The sequence below is a fragment of the Neoarius graeffei genome, chromosome 17, assembly GCF_027579695.1.
Source record: "Neoarius graeffei isolate fNeoGra1 chromosome 17, fNeoGra1.pri, whole genome shotgun sequence".
Taxonomy (NCBI): domain Eukaryota; kingdom Metazoa; phylum Chordata; class Actinopteri; order Siluriformes; family Ariidae; genus Neoarius; species Neoarius graeffei.
The window spans coordinates 43,512,496-43,529,004 of NC_083585.1; the positions used below are offsets into that span (position 1 = coordinate 43,512,496).

At 38.4% G+C, this 16,509-nt stretch overlaps 1 protein-coding gene across 4 annotated transcripts in view; it reads right to left on the reverse strand.

Annotated features, from left to right (window-relative positions):
- The window catches only part of gabbr1a (gamma-aminobutyric acid (GABA) B receptor, 1a), a 171,868-nt gene that overhangs the window by 11,589 nt on the left and 143,770 nt on the right, over window positions 1-16,509 (reverse strand). For all 4 annotated transcript variants that reach the window (XM_060944267.1, XM_060944268.1, XM_060944270.1 and 1 more), the window contains 4 exons: window positions 13,637-13,769; window positions 13,362-13,478; window positions 6,904-7,011; window positions 2,215-2,308 (listed from right to left, as the gene is read on the reverse strand). In XM_060944267.1, coding sequence (XP_060800250.1) covers window positions 2,215-2,308; window positions 6,904-7,011; window positions 13,362-13,478; window positions 13,637-13,769 — 452 coding nt within the window. The remainder of the gene's footprint in view (window positions 1-2,214; window positions 2,309-6,903; window positions 7,012-13,361; window positions 13,479-13,636; window positions 13,770-16,509) is intronic.

The window sequence follows — 16,509 nt, forward strand, 5'->3', positions numbered from 1 at the left end:
AAAAGTCTTTTAGCACAAGTGTTAAAGTCTTTTAGCACAACTCTAAGTTCTTTAGCACAAGATCCAAGAACACTTAATCTTTATTATGAATACTTACTGACCATGTTTAAAGATTTTTGATGAATTTTTTTAATGAAAGTTGCTGAGATTCCAATCAAAACCAAGCGATTATATTTCCTCACTCCACCATCTTGAAACCGCCATGTTTGATGAAGCCCGTATGTTAGTCACCAATCCTCCCTCCAAATTATTTAACACAGTACGTACCCTGACCCAGTACACCGCTACAGCCAACTTCCAGGCTTGTTTTGTCTTTATTAAAGTGCTAAGCTTAAATTATATCATATTTATTATTGACAATTTGTTATTTGATAAAGAATGAAAAGTCAAGTGAAATTTACAAGATGATAAGAGTTTAAAGAAAGTTTTTGTTTGTTCTTTATTTTAATTTTTTACAAATTCAAGGTTTGTTATGGCTTAACTACAAATATCCAAAGACACCAACGAATCGGATTTTCAGTCCACGTTTCAGGGATCAACAACTGATCCTTAACATGCACAGCAGCAGAAATTCTGGCTTCTGGTCCCTAAACAATCATAATAAACCCCTTCCTATATCAAGATGAGGGTTTTTTTTCCGATTATTGTGACCATAATCCAGAGTTGTGCTAAAGAACTTAGAGTTGTGCTAAATGACTTTAGAACTTGTGCTGAAAGACTTTCGTGCTAAATAACCGGATACCAACCACTACACCACTGTGCCATCCAAATATAGCAGTAAATGTTGTGGTTCAGGGGTTAAGGTTCTGTGCTAGTGATCAGAGAGTTATGAGGACTGTCAGAGAGCCACTGATGAGCCCTTGAGCAAAGACGTGAACAATTACCTGCTGATCTGTGCACACGTGGGTTGTGTCCTGCCTCGACTACAAGTCAGTGTGAATTAAACATGTGCCACTGCTACAGAACATGTAAACGTAAATGTTAAAAAGGAATAAATGTTTGGGGTGAGACACGAGTATCATTTTAGTCATGATTTCCTCCCAACGCTTGTTTGAGCTGTTTCGAGAGTTCCCCTCGCTGTAGCCTGTAGCTCTGCTGAAACTGTGAAAAACTTCCACACTGCAAACACTTTCACTCAGAAGAAGCACAGTGTGAATGTTTATCAGTGCAAACATGAGAGAAAATGAGGTGCCAAGTAACTGGTTGTAATTAGAAGCTGTAATTTTGTAATTATAAGATGTAATTCCAATACAAGTAAAGAAAAAAAATTGTATTTAACACACCGACAATGCACCCACGCACCCTGATCAAATTTTAAGAGCTACACAACTTTCCAGCAATAGCAGTACAGAAAAACACCTTGACAGTCGAATAATATTTTTTTGATAAGTTATACTGAGCAAAATTCACATGATCTGTCAGATAACTGACATTTATTGGGTTTTATTTCCCTGCTTTCCCCTAGTGTGGTTCTCTGTAGTACTCAGTAAGGTCTCTCTTCTACCATATATCAATGTCTCCAAACTGAGATGATGAATTTAGGATGCTTGCCCATGTTTTCATGATATGCATGAGCTTGGCCTGCATATCTTGGTAAACCAGGCCATTGTCCCTGCAGCACTGTCACGATTTAGAGATTTTTCCTCCCAATAATGCTGTCTTTGTAAGACTAAATACATGGCCTTACAAATAAGGTTTGTTTATTATGGCCGGGTCACCTGCCCAAACTGATAATCACATCATCAGTTTTTCTTTGGCTAATCAGACACAAGGTACACCACCACACTTTCCAGAGCAGTTGGGAGTTAAGCACCTTGCTCAAGGGCACTTTAGCCAGTCCTGTTGGTCTAGGGAATTGAACCAGCCACCTTTTGGTCCCAAAGCTGTTTCTCTAGCCATTAGCCCATGGCTTCCTCTTCAAGTTAGATAAGGTGTATGTATATTTTATAAATATGTCAGTCCTGAGAACAAAGTTTCTTTGTCTTAAAACTTGTTTCCCAGTAGGTTGGCGGCCTTTTTTTTGGGGGGGGGCAAAATAAGAACATTCTGCTCTGTGTCCAAGACAATTGCATTGACTCACATCTTTAAATCCCAGACTGTGGTTCTAAGATGGAAAAGAGACTAGGATATCAGTCTAAAGCATAAAGGAGAATGAAATATGAGAGAGAGAGAGAGAGAGAGAGAGAGACTTGGTATAGATGAAAAATGTAGTACCAAGCCATGTGTTCATCTTCTCTGAGCTACAGTGCTCCAGTACAGGCTGAATCAAATAATCCACATCTTCTTTAGGATCTTCTTTAGTGAACTTCTGCTCAGACAGATACCGAGAGGATACAAGGAGGAAGCAGAAGGGGATGTGTGTGAAAGAGACAGAGTGTGAGAGAGAGAGAGAGAGAGAGAGAGAGAGGGGTGAAAAGTACACAACTTTCAACCAGTTTCAGTGTACCTGTAATGGTACTTTTTTGAGTATAATTAAATAAGTATCTAAGCATACTTTTAAAAATATAATTTAATATATTATTCATTATTTTACTTAAGCATTTCAAAAATAAAATAATCAACTTTGTTACATTTATCTTTGATCATGGTTACAGTAGAAAAAAAAACAGGAGTAAAAAAAAAAGTAATGCTGGAAGAGTAAAAGTCAATCAAAAGATAGTATGTCCAAATTTTAAATTATTTAATTTCAAGAGCCAATCAAAATAAAGTTTCCTGCTGAAGGTCTACATTTCAGGTGTGAAATGCTTTAGTCAGCAGAAGCGGCAATGTCTGAGCAATGTTTTAAATACTTCAATCGAAACAGCGTGATAATGATCTACAAATTATGCGAGCTGAAAGTAGTGGAGATATTGGCATTTCACAGCTCAACTAGCTAAACAAGCTAAACTAGCTCGCTTGATCTTTTGATGTTTTACAGTAGGAAAACTCTGAGCATGGAAACTTGTAGTGACATTTCAAAGTTTGGTAGAGAATCCCTACTGTGTTAAATATACACTTGGGTCCAAAAGTGTGAGAGAATGAAAATGCTTCTGTTTTACTTTTTTTTTTTTCAATTTAACACAAAGGTTTTCATTATAAATGATGTTATCAGCAACAACATGTGAAAAGTAGAATCTCAGAAATATTTCCCATGAATTTCAGCCTTTGTTAGTACTTGGTATGCACCTTTTTTGCTTTAATGACACTCAAGCTGGCCTGAACTCCACAAGTAAAACCTGATAATCCATGCTAAATCAAATCCACTGGCGTGTTGTCTGAACATATGCTTCAGTGGAAGGGAAAAGACTCACAAGAAATCAAACCGTTTATACAAAGGAGTTAAAACAGTCAATGTCACAAATTTGTTAAATTTAAATAGTGACCTAGAAATTGTACAACATCTTGACCAAATAATCAAGGCATTTCACATTTCCTGTTTTTCAAAATCCTACATCTTTCTGGGGTTGAAAATCCCAGATTTTCAATGCAGTCTCAGACTTTTGGACCCCACGGTATCTAAATACTGCTACAGCCTATACTGCTCAGGATATTGTCTAAGGGAGCAAACTATGCAGCTAGAAACATGTATGAATTAACATGTGCTAGCTAAGGCCCTGGTCACACTCCAGCTCACGATGGGTTTGCGAATACTTGGCAATGGAAAATGGGTAGCATTGCTACCAATTGCATGATGCACAGCGAATGTTCTCTGAGCTTCGCGAGTTGTTTTTTGGTGTGTCTCCGCCTCATGAGTGGCCAAAAACATCGTGAAAATTTTCAAAGTATGCACTGAAATTTGGTGGCAGTTTTTGTTGGCAAACTAAGCAGCAAATACTCACAGATGGGTTTGGGAATACTTCCTGAAGCTCGGTGAATCTTGGCCGAGCCACTTGACATGTATTTGTCTTGAATCCATATCCCTGATGCTCGCAGGAGCCTCGTCAACACAGTGGCTCAGCACAGCCTAACCTTCCCCAAAATTTACAAAGTGCATTTACATTCGAGGATCTTTCGGAGTGCATTGTGGCATGCTTGGGACGCAGTCGTTATGGGAAATACCTGATGCTGATTTGAGCACAATCAGCACGCGCATATGAGGATGCTGTTTTCACAAAGACTTTGCAAAGTATTCTGTCAGGTATGCGTTGGCAGATGGATTTAAGTGCAGGAAGAGTATTTATTAGCAGGCGTGATATTTACAAAAACAAAACGTGAGACAGGTCAGAGTAACAAAACAGAAACAAAACCAAAACCAAAACAGAAAGCAGAGTCATAAAGCAGAGTATTTAACCAGAGTCAGAAACATGGCTAGAAACAAACGTAACAGTGATTATGATAATACTTCACAAAGTCTCTGTGACAACAGCGTCCTTATATGCGTGTGCTGATTGCTATCAAATCAGCATCAGGTGTTTCCCAGAATGACCGAGTCCCAAGGGCGCACACAACGCGCTCCGTGAGCGAGTGTGGCCGCTCGAGCTGTGCCAGGCTCAAGTGCGTGACAGTTAAGTATTCGCCTACTGCGTGACCACAACTTTTAGCTCACTTGTATATCGCCATGCATCACCACCAAAATGCCTAATTTTCATCGATAACCCATCGCAAAGCATTGTGAGCTGTCATGTGACCATTGCTTTAGAAAACAAGCAAACTACTAAAACCAATAGCATTTGGTTTTGTTACCTAGCCAGCTCAAGTTACCTTTCTTTCTATATTGTTGATAATAAGGATGGTGTTCACTTGTATAGTTATATTATTTGTATGCATTCTTTGGAAACTTTTGATTCATTGTGTCAGTGGTAGACATATGAAAAAGTTTTTTTTTTACTCACGTAGTTTTTCACAATACAGATTTATTTACTGTTACTTGAGTAATTTTCTTGATTGCTAGATTTCCTCTTATGAATGATGACTACAGAAGCAGCATTTGTACTCAAGTCAGTGTGTTTTGTACTCTTCCCACCACTGGACATAAGTATGAATATAATATAATATAATATAATATAATATAATATAATATAATATAATATAATATAATATAGCAATACAATAACAACTGGTAGGTAACTAATCTTTGATTTTTTTGTAATGGTCCAAAAAAAACTCAGATAGAAAAGTCTATATACTTGAAAACATTTTGATTTAAGAATATCAGGTTTCATAAATGCACATTTGGACATTATTTTTAACGTAACACAATAAATTCATAGAATTTAAGCTCGAACCTGATTGCAGTGCTGCTTTTCATAATATTACTACAGAGGCTTTCTGCAGTGCCTTGCAAAAGTATTCATCCCCCTTGGTGTTTGTCCTGTTTTGTTGCATTATAATCTGGAATTAAAATGGATTTTTGGGAGGTTAGCACCATTTGATTTACACAACATGCCTATAACTTTAAAGGCGCACATTGTTTTTTTATTGTGACACAAACAATAATTAAGATGGAAAAAAAATCTGGAGTGTGTATAGGTATTCCCCCCCTCAAAGTCAATACTTTGTAGTACCTTTTGCTACAATTACAGCTGCAAGTCTCTTGGGGTATGTCTCTATTAGCTTAGCACATCTAGCCACTGGGATTTTTGCCCATTCCTCAAGGCAAAACTGCTCCAACTCCTTCAAGTTAGATGGGCTGCATTGGTGTACAGCAATCTTCAAGTTATGCCACAGATTCTCAATTGGATTGAGGTCTGAGCTTTGATTAGGCCATTCCAAGACATTTAAATGTTTCCCTTTAAACCACTCCAGTGTCACTTTAGCAGTACGTTTAGGGTCATTGTCTTGCTGGACTGTGCACCTTCATCCCAGTCTCAAAACTCTGGCTGACTCAAACAGGTTTTCCTCCAGAATTACCCTGCATTTAGTGCCATCCATCTTTCCTTCAGTCCTGACCAGCTTTCCTGTCCCTGCAGATAAAAAAACATCCCCACAGCATGATGCTGCCACCACCATGCTTCATTGTAGGGGTGGTGTTCTCAGGGTGTTCTCATGGTGTTCTCAGGGTGTTCTCATGGCGTTTCCCATGATGGCCAAAAAGTTCAATTTTAGTCTCATTTGACCAGAGAATCTTCTTCCATGTGTTTGGGGAGTCTGCCACATGCTGTTGGGAAAACTCCAAATGTGTTTTCTTCAGCAATGGCTTTTTTCTGTCCACTCCCCCATAAAGCCCCGCTCTGTGGAGTATACGGCTTAAAGTGGTCCTATGGACAGATACTCCCATCTCCACTGTGGATCTTTGCAGCTCCTTCAGTGTTATTTTTGGTGTCTTTGTTGCATCTCTGATTAATGCCCTCCTTGCCTGGTCTGTGAGTTTTGGTGGGTGGCCTTCTCTTGTCAGGTTTGTAGTGGTGCCATATTCTTTCCATTTTGCTGTAATGGATTTAATGGTGCTCCCTGGGATATTCAAAGTTTGGGATATTTTTTATAACCCAACCCTGATCTATACTTCTCCACAATTTTGTCTCGGACCTGTTTGGAGGCTCCTTGGTTTTCATGTTGCTTGCTTAGTAGTGTTGCAGAATCAGGGTCCTTCCAGAACAGGTTGATTTATACAGACATCATGTGACAGATCATGTGACACTTTGATTGCTCACAGGTGGCTCTTAGTCAACTAATTATGAGACTCATGAAGTGAATTGGTTGGACCAGCTCTTATTTCAAGGTTTCATACAAAAGGGGGTGAATACCTATGCACACTCCAGATTTCTGTTTTTTCATCTTAATTATTGTTTGTGTCACAATAAAAAAAAAAGAATTTTTACCTTTAAAGTGGTAGGCATGTTGTGTAAATTAAATGGTGCTAACCCTCCAAAAATCCATTTTAATTCCAGCTTGTAATACGACAAAACAGGACAAACACCAATGGGGATGAATACTTTTGCAAGGCACTGTACATTATTTTGCATTTTGCTAATAGAATTGAAGCACCTCTAAGGTAATGTGCAAAGGGTCAACAATCTGCCAGATCATCATAGACAGGACGTCAATGGCCAGTAAAACTCCTACTGTTGCGTAGAGCTTCCAGGGTTCCAAATGCTGTGAGAAAGAAAAACACCAAAACATTGGTCATCTATCATGGTGGGTTTTTTTTTAAACAAAACTACAGTTTGTTAAACTGGAAAATTATAGGAAATTTTCAAGTATTTCAAAATTATAGTTGGGCTGTTAGACCATATGTTTAAAAAAATAACAAAAACTTCTCAGTTATTCATCTTCAACCATATTAGTCAGTTACTACTATGCACTATTCAGTGAAACCAAAAGGAAATGTGAGTATTTACAAGAACGAGAAATGTAAGTGTGGACCTGTCAGTGGGTCTTAGAAGAGTTTATGGTAAACATTTTGAAGGGTTCGACTTGCTTCAGCTGAATCTTATTGACTCTTGTAGAAGTATACCAGCTATTAAACACTTGGAGAAAATCAAATGTTCCAAAATGCAGGGTAATGTCTCTTTCACCCTCCATTAACCCAGCGCTGCCAGCTTCCTGTAGGCCATCACGCTGGTTAAATAGCATTCTAGTGAGCTATGCTGCAAATACTCTTTCCTCCCAGTGCACATGTAGTGCACCTAATGACTTTAGAGTTCCACTTCTGCCACCTTCCTCTTCCAACATGTGACTTTCTCAAGCATTTCTAAAAATGACTCTAAAATGCCAAACTGCTATAGCATGAACATCAAGAGAGTTGAGAATAAATCTGCTTTGTCATGCAAAGTCTCAAATAATAAAACCCTCAAAGGTCAGGTCTCCACAAAGAATTTTAATACTCATCCACATTCATGAATGAATATATGAATACAATGTGTGTGTGTAGATATGTATATTTACTGGGAAATACTCCACTCGTATTTTTCATATGAACTACATCCAAGGACATTGAGTAACATATTTTCCAGTGTCCCCACTCGTCAGGATATCGGTGAATTGTTTTGATAAATTTAGGGAATTTTGCTTACAGTGGTGCTTGAAAGTTTGTGAACCCTTTAGAATTTTCTATATTTCTGCATAAATATGACCAAAAACATCATCAGATTTTCACACAAGTCCTAAAAGTAGATAAAGAGAACCCAGTTAAACAAATGAAACAAAAATATTATACTTGGTCATTTATTTATTGAGGAAAATGATCCAATATTACAACCCCGATTCCAAAAAAGTTGGGACAAAGTACAAATTGTAAATAAAAACGGAATGCAATAATTTACAAATCTCAAAAACTGATATTGTATTCACAATAGAACATAGACAACACATCAAAAGTCGAAAGTGAGACATTTTGAAATTTCATGCCAAATATTGGCTCATTTGAAATTTCACGACAGCAACACATCTCAAAAAAGTTGGGATGGGGCAATAAGAGGCTGGAAAAGTTAAAGGTACAAAAAAGGAACAGCTGGAGGACCAAATTGCAACTCATTAGGTCAACTGGCAATAGGTCATTAACATGACTGGGTATAAAAAGAGCATCTTGAAGTGGCAGCGGCTCTCAGAAGTAAAGATGGGAAGAGGATCACCAATCCCCCTAATTCTGAGCCGACAAATAGTGGAGCAATATCAGAAAGGAGTTCGACAGTGTAAAATTGCAAAGAATTTGAACATATCATCATCTACAGTGCATATCATCATCAAAAGATTCAGAGAATCTGGAAGAATCTCTGTGCGTAAGGGTCAAGGCCAGAAAACCATACTGGGTGCCCGTGATCTTCGGGCCCTTAGATGGCACTGCATCACATACAGGCATGCTTCTGTATTGGAAATCACAAAATGGGCTCAGGAATATTTCCAGAGAACATTATCTGTGAACACAATTCACCGTGCCATCTGCCGTTGCCAGCTAAAACTCTATCGTTCAAAGAAGAAGCCATATCTAAACATGATCCAGAAGCGCAGACATCTTCTCTGGGCCAAGGCTCATTTAAAATGGACTGTGGCAAAGTGGAAAACTGTTCTGTGGTCAGACGAATCAAAATTTGAAGTTCTTTATGGAAATCAGGGACGCCATGCCATTCAGACTAAAGAGGAGAAGGACGACCCAAGTTGTTATCAGCGCTCAGTTCAGAAGCCTGCATCTCTGATGGTATGGGGTTGCATTAGTGTGTGTGGCATGGGCAGCTTACACATCTGGAAAGACACCATCAATGCTGAAAGATATATCCAGGTTCTAGAGCAACATATGCTCCCATCCAGACGATGTCTCTTTCAGGGAAGACCTTGCATTTTCCAGCATGACAATGCCAAACCACATACTGCATCAATTACAGCATCATGGCTGCGGAGGCCAGCCTGCAGTTCAGATCTTTCACCCATAGAAAACATTTGGCGCATCATAAAACAAAAGATATGACAAAAAAGACCTAAGACAGTTGAGCAACTAGAATCCTACATTAGACAAGAATGGGTTAACATTCCTATCCCTAAACTTGAGCAACTTGTCTCCTCAGTCCCCAGACGTTTACAGACTGTTGTAAAGAGAAAAGGGGATGTCTCACAGTGGGAAACATGGCCTTGTCCCAACTTTTTTGAGATGTGTTGTTGTCATGAAATTTAAAATCACCTAATTTTTCTCTTTAAATGATACATTTTCTCAGTTTAAACATTTGATATGTCATCTATGTTCTATTCTGAATAAAATATGGAATTTTGAAACTTCCACATCATTGCATTCCGTTTTTATTTACAATTTGTACTTTGTCCCAACTTTTTTGGAATCGGGGTTGTACATATGGGAAGGAGCAGTAGCCTAGCCTAACAATAAGCAATACTGGACAATGTGCAATATAATGTGCAATATAAAGTGCAAGATCTTTCCTGCTCCCCCCCCCCCACACACACACACACTTACCCTAACCCCACTTCTCCCCCCCTTCCTCTCTTCCCCATATCTTAGTCTTTTATATTTGTATATGTAAATACTTAATTTATTTTAATTTATCTAGAAGTTTTCTCTACTTCTTTTCTCTGTTTATCTGTAATGATGCTGCTGAAATCTTAATTTCCCTGAGGGAACCCTCCCAAAGGGATCAATAAAGTTTTATCTAATCTAATCTAATCTAATCTAATCTAATCTAATCTAATCTAATCTAATCTAATCTAATCTAATCTAATCTAATCTAATCTGTGAGTGGCAACAGTATGTGAAACTCTAGGATTAGGAGTTAATTTGAAGGTGAAATTAGAGTCAGGTGTTTTCAGTCAATAGGATGACAATCAGGTGTGAGTGGGCACCCTGTTTTATTTAAAGAACAGGGATCTATCAAAGTCTGATCTTCATAACACGTTTGTGGAAGTGTATCATGGCACAAACAAAGGAGATTTCTGAGGACCTCAGAAAAAGCGTTGTTGATGCTCATCAGGCTGGAAAAGGTTACAAAACCATCTCTTAAGAGTTTGGACTCCACCAATCCACAGTCAGATTGTGTACAAATGGAGGAAATTCAAGACCATTGTTACCCTCCCCAGGAGTGGTCGACCAACAAAGATCACTTCAAGAGCAAGGCGTGTAATAGTCGGCGATGTTACAAAGGACCCCAGGGTAACATCTAAGCAACTGAAGGCCTCTCTCACATTGGCTAATGTTAATGTTCATGAGTCCACCATCAGGAGAACACTGAACAACAATGGTGTGCATGGCAGGGTTGCAAGGAGAAAGCCACTGCTCTCCAAAAAGAACATTGCTGCTCATCTGCAGTTTGCTAAAGATCACGTGGACAAGCCAGAAGGCTATTGGAAAAATGTTTTGTGGACGGATGAGACCAAAATAGAACATTTTGGTTTAAATGAGAAGCGTTATGTTTGGAGAAAGGAAAACACTGCATTCCAGCATAAGAACCTTATCCCATTTGTGAAACATGGTGGTGGTAGTATCATGATTTGGGCCTGTTTTGCTGCATCTGGGCCAGGACGGCTTACCATCATTGATGGAACAATGAATTCTGAATTATACCAGTGAATTCTAAAGGAAAATGTCAGGACATCTGTCCATGAACTGAATCTCAAGAGAAGGTGGGTCATGCAACAAGGCAACAACCCTAAGCACACAAGTCATTCTACCAAAGAATGGTTAAAGAAGAATAAAGTTAATGTTTTGGAATGGCCAAGTCAAAGTCCTGACCTTAATCCAATGGAAATGTTGTGGAAGGACCTGAAGTGAGCAGTTCATGTGAGGAAAACCAACCAACATCCCAGAGTTGAAGCTGTTCTGTCTGGAGGAATGGGCTAAAATTCCTCCAAGCCGGTGTGCAGGACTGATCAACAGTTACTGGAAACGTTTAGTTGCAGTTATTGCTGCACAAGGGGGTCACACCAGATACTGAAAGCAAAGGTTCACATACTTTTGCCACTCACAGATATGTAATATTGGATCATTTTCCTCAATGAATAAATGACCAAGTATAATATTTTTGTCTCATTTGTTTAACTGAGTTCTCTTTATCTACTTTTCGGACTTGCGTGAAAATCTGATGATGTTTTAGGTCATATTTATGCAGAAATATAGAAAATTCTAAAGGGTTCACAAACTTTCAAGCACCACTGTATATAATAAAAAGAAACTCACACACTGGCTTGAAGATGTGAAGTTTAAGCCAGTATCTCACTGGGCTGCGACAGCTTGCGACAAGTTGCGAACGTCATTCGCGAGAGCGTTTCAAAAGTGTCTTGAAACATTCGCGGGGCTTCTTAATTTCCTCGCATGAGTCACAAAGTGTCGCTCCTTCGTCACTGAAATTTTGAACATGTTCAAAAAATTTGTGCGACAAAATTTCTCTCAAAATAGCCGCAAATGCGTTGCTGGTGTCGCAAAGCCGTCGCAAACCCTTCTCAAGTCAGTTTCCGTGAAGCTTCCTCTACTTCCCTGCTTGCCGAGGGAAAGCCGGGCTCTGACAGCCTGCAACTAGTTGGAGACACAACAATTGCGGTAAAATATATGAATATCAATTCAGTGTGATTCCAAGTGAAAATTGTCGCTAATTCGCATATTTTATTGCAATTGTTGTGTCTCCAACTAGTTGTGGGCTGTCGCAGCCCACTGAGATACTACCCTTATCTTCTCATGTTGAAAAACATTTTTTGTACAAAATACATTGTGAATCTGAGTGACCTATTTAAATAATATTGGCTGCCATTGAGTGGTCTATCAGATATATTCCATTCAGCTAGCATGATATTGAATGAGTCAAAGACGAGTAGCTGAATGGAATATATCTCAGATACCATGAAGAAAAGCCAGCCAATATTATTATTATTATTATTATTATTATTATTATTATTATTATACATACACATTTCTTTCAAACATTCAGCGCGTCTTTCTCTTTCAAAATTCTCTCAAAATCTTCTGCATTTAACGAAGCAAACCTGGCAGCCAGGTTTGTTTACAAATTGTCCCAGTCGCTCGCTAGCATGGAAGTTTTACGTCTCTGATGTGTGACGTCATGTTGTCTTGACAACCATGCAATATCGTAAAACATTCAACGCTCATTCTCCATTGGCTAGAGTGACGTAATACACGTAGGATAAGCGATATGCTAACAATATTGCATGCTATCAAACCAAATGAATGAAACCCGCTAGAAGGGAATAGAACACGTTTTTATTCCACTGAAAAAGTGTCCTGTATGGATAATAATTCCTGATATTTCACTCCGATGACGTCACTCCCAGTGTTTTCCTGCTGACTAGACACGCGCTGTCAAAATGGCAAGCTGGTTCAAAATTAAAATTCTTTTGATGAACTTGTTTTTTTTTGTGGATGTGTCTATAATAATAAAAAAATAATATTACATGATGGCACGAAGATATGAAGTTTATCTTCTCATGTTGAAAAACACTCTCGAAATATATTCACTACTCAAAAATAAACTTCATAAAACTTCATACACGCCACCATGTAATAACCTCAACACACACAGTATTCATATATTCATTAATGAATTTGGATTGTGTGTATGTGTGTTACACACACACACACAAATAGAAAACACATGCTGATGCAAATATCAAGAGCATACAATATTTGGACATGCATCTAAATACTGTGTGCTGTGTGTGTGTGTGTGTGTGTGTGTGTGTGTGTGTGTAGAGGGAGGCAGTGAATGGAGGTGTGAAGTGTGTAATAAAAAGAGCCTTCTACTTAGAAAAAAAACTTAAGATTGCTGTGATATGACAATGATATTACACTCACATTCAACTGTGAGAGAAAAATCAGCGAGTATTCTCACATTTTCAACAAATCTAAACACACATTCATGTTTTTTTCCCTCATAATTGTTGTAGATTTTATGTAGTCCTATAATTAGTGTTAGCGTTCTTCCTAATTAACCAAACTCAAATTACATTTACATATTGCTTTCTGCAATTTTTTTTATCCACAAAATTTCATCGCTTACCTTCCTCTTCTCTTTTTTCTCATCCTTCTTAGTGAACACGGTATGAACCCACCAAATCTTAGTGAACATGCTGCCATAAGCTAAACTGAATCCCAGCCCCAGCAGCCACAGGCGGAACTACAGGAACAGATAATGTGTGGATACACAAGAGGAAAGTAACGCATTTCTGACAGACAGTTATAACTGAGTATTAAGCACATGATAAGATCCTGTCTAAGCATGACAAATAAACAGTATAGGAGAATAGGGAAATAGTAATACACTCATCATATTACCTGACACACCACAGGAAACCGAGATCTGTCTACATGAAGCCCGTCAATTCCCAGTGGAAAAACAGCAGCCAGGGCAAGCACACAACCCACAGCTGTAATGTTATTCAGGTACGGCTGAGAGTTCTGGATGTACCTGTTAATACACACGCTCCATTTTAATCCTTTGTAAAGAAGAAAAAAAGTGCAACACCAATTTGTAAGGACAAAATTATTCTACAATACATCAATTGCTCTTAATATGAAGCGCGCCCATTATGCATAAGTACTTCATAAGGTATTTTTATAACTTGGCCAGAAAAATGTTGTACGTGTAATTTCCTTTCTAACACGCTTTCTCTTGCCTGAATCACAGCAGCAATCCAGACACATGAGAGGGAATTCCTGTAAAATTTAACCCACTAGGTGCACATCATGTGGTGTCAGGGTTTTACTGGTTATTCCAAATAATCCCACAAAGCTTTGCAGACATGTTTATAGACATAAACACTATGATTTTATCAATATTTAAAATCACATTTAACATCTTTTGAATCTGAATTTCAATTTCCTTTGATGGGGGTCTTTTTGCCTTACCAAATACTCGTACTGTACATTATCACTTTTGCTTCTCTGACATCCTTCTTCTGAACCACTGTGCACTACACTGTCTCTTCAAATGTCCTGCACCCTCCTCAGAGTCTGAACAGCAGCTAACATTCTGGCTTTATGCAGTTATTGGCATTATAAAAACAAAGCGCTGCTATTGTTGGATGTGACTATTTTAGATCAACATTCATATTCACATTTTACATGACATTAACATGGTCTAATTGGGCATTTGACTTCAAAATAAAAACTCAGCATATACTATGCGTGTTATTTTCAATTAATGCTTTCAATTCAGTGAATTCTTCAATTGTTTTTTTTTTACGCTTTACTTCATGAACAGTTCATTTGCTATCAGCAGTCATTTGGCATTAATAAAGATATCCTCAAACAAGTACCTCAGACTTCCACATGATATGAACCAATTTCATTTCATAAAGCAACGATCTGATATTTGACTGAATCTGCTACAAAAAAGTATGATTTATTTTAGCAGCCTCCAATAGATGGGCGATTCTTCAACTACGGGCACTTTTGGCCTTGTGAACTTGAGGGAAAAAAGTGTTCATATCAAAATTGTCACAGTCTAATAGGTTAGTATAACTAGTCTAGTTTGATTATCCATAAGAGAACGCACGAACATTACAAGACAAACTGGTGGTTTTTTTTTTTACATATTTTCCAACCCGCATTGAACAAATGTAATTTCCATCACATGTACATATTTGATATTTATTTTAAAATAGTATGATATACATAATTTCTCAACAGTGCAAGACCACTTTCACACAGGGACAAAGTACAAATTGTAAATAAAAACGGAATGCAATAATTTACAAATCTCAAAAACTGATATTGTATTCACAATAGAACATAGACAACACATCAAATGTCGAAAGTGAGACACTTTGAAATTTCATGCCAAATATTGGCTCATTTGAAATTTCATGACAGCAACACATCTCAAAAAAGTTGGGACAGGGGCAATAAGAGGCTGGAAAAGTTAAAGGTACAAAAAAGGAACAGCTGGAGGACCAAATTGCAACTCATTAGGTCAATTGGCAATAGGTCATTAACATGACTGGGTATAAAAAGAGCATCTTGGAGTGGCAGCGGCTCTCAGAAGTAAAGATGGGAAGAGGATCACCAATCCCCCTAATTCTGCGCCAACAAATAGTGGAGCAATATCAGAAAGGAGTTTGACAGTGTAAAATTGCAAAGAGTTTGAACATATCATCATCTACAGTGCATAATATCATCAAAAGATTCAGAGAATCTGGAAGAATCTCTGTGCGTAAGGGTCAAGGCCGGAAAACCATACTGGGTGCCCGTGATCTTCGGGCCCTTAGACGGCACTGCATCACATACAGGCATGCTTCTATATTGGAAATCACAAAATGGGCTCAGGAATATTTCCAGAGAACATTATCTGTGAACACAATTCACCGTGCCATCTGCCGTTGCCAGCTAAAACTCTATAGTTCAAAGAAGAAGCCGTATCTAAACATGATCCAGAAGCGCAGACGTCTTCTCTGGGCCAAGGCTCATTTAAAATGGACTGCGGCAAAGTGGAAAACTGTTCTGTGGTCAGATGAATCAAAATTTGAAGTTCTTTATGGAAATCAAGGACGCCGTGCCATTCGGACTAAAGCGGAGAAGGACGACCCAAGTTGTTATCAGCGCTCAGTTCAGAAGCCTGCATCTCTGATGGTATGGGGTTGCATTAGTGCGTGTGGCATGGGTAGCTTACACATCTGGAAAGACACCATCAATGCTGAAAGGTATATCCAGGTTCTAGAGCAACATATGCTCCCATCCAGACGACGTCTCTTTCAGGGAAGACCTTGCATTTTCCAACATGACAATGCCAAACCGCATACTGCATCAATTATAGCATCATGGCTGCGTAGACAAAGGGTCCGGGTACTGAACTGGCCAGCCTGCAGTCCAGATCTTTCACCCATAGAAAACATTTGGCGCATCATAAAACAAAAGATATGACAAAAAAAGACCTAAGATAGTTGAGCAACTAGAATCCTACATTAGACAAGAATGGGTTAACATTCCTATCCCTAAACTTGAGCAACTTGTCTCCTCAGTCCCCAGACGTTTACAGACTGTTGTAAAGAGAAAAGGGGATGTCTCACAGTGGTAAACATGGCCTTGTCCCAACTTTTTTGAGATGTGTTGTTGTCACGAAATTTAAAAATCACCTAATTTTTCTCTTTAAATGATACATTTTCTCAGTTTAAACATTTGATATGTCATCTATGTAATATTCTGAATAA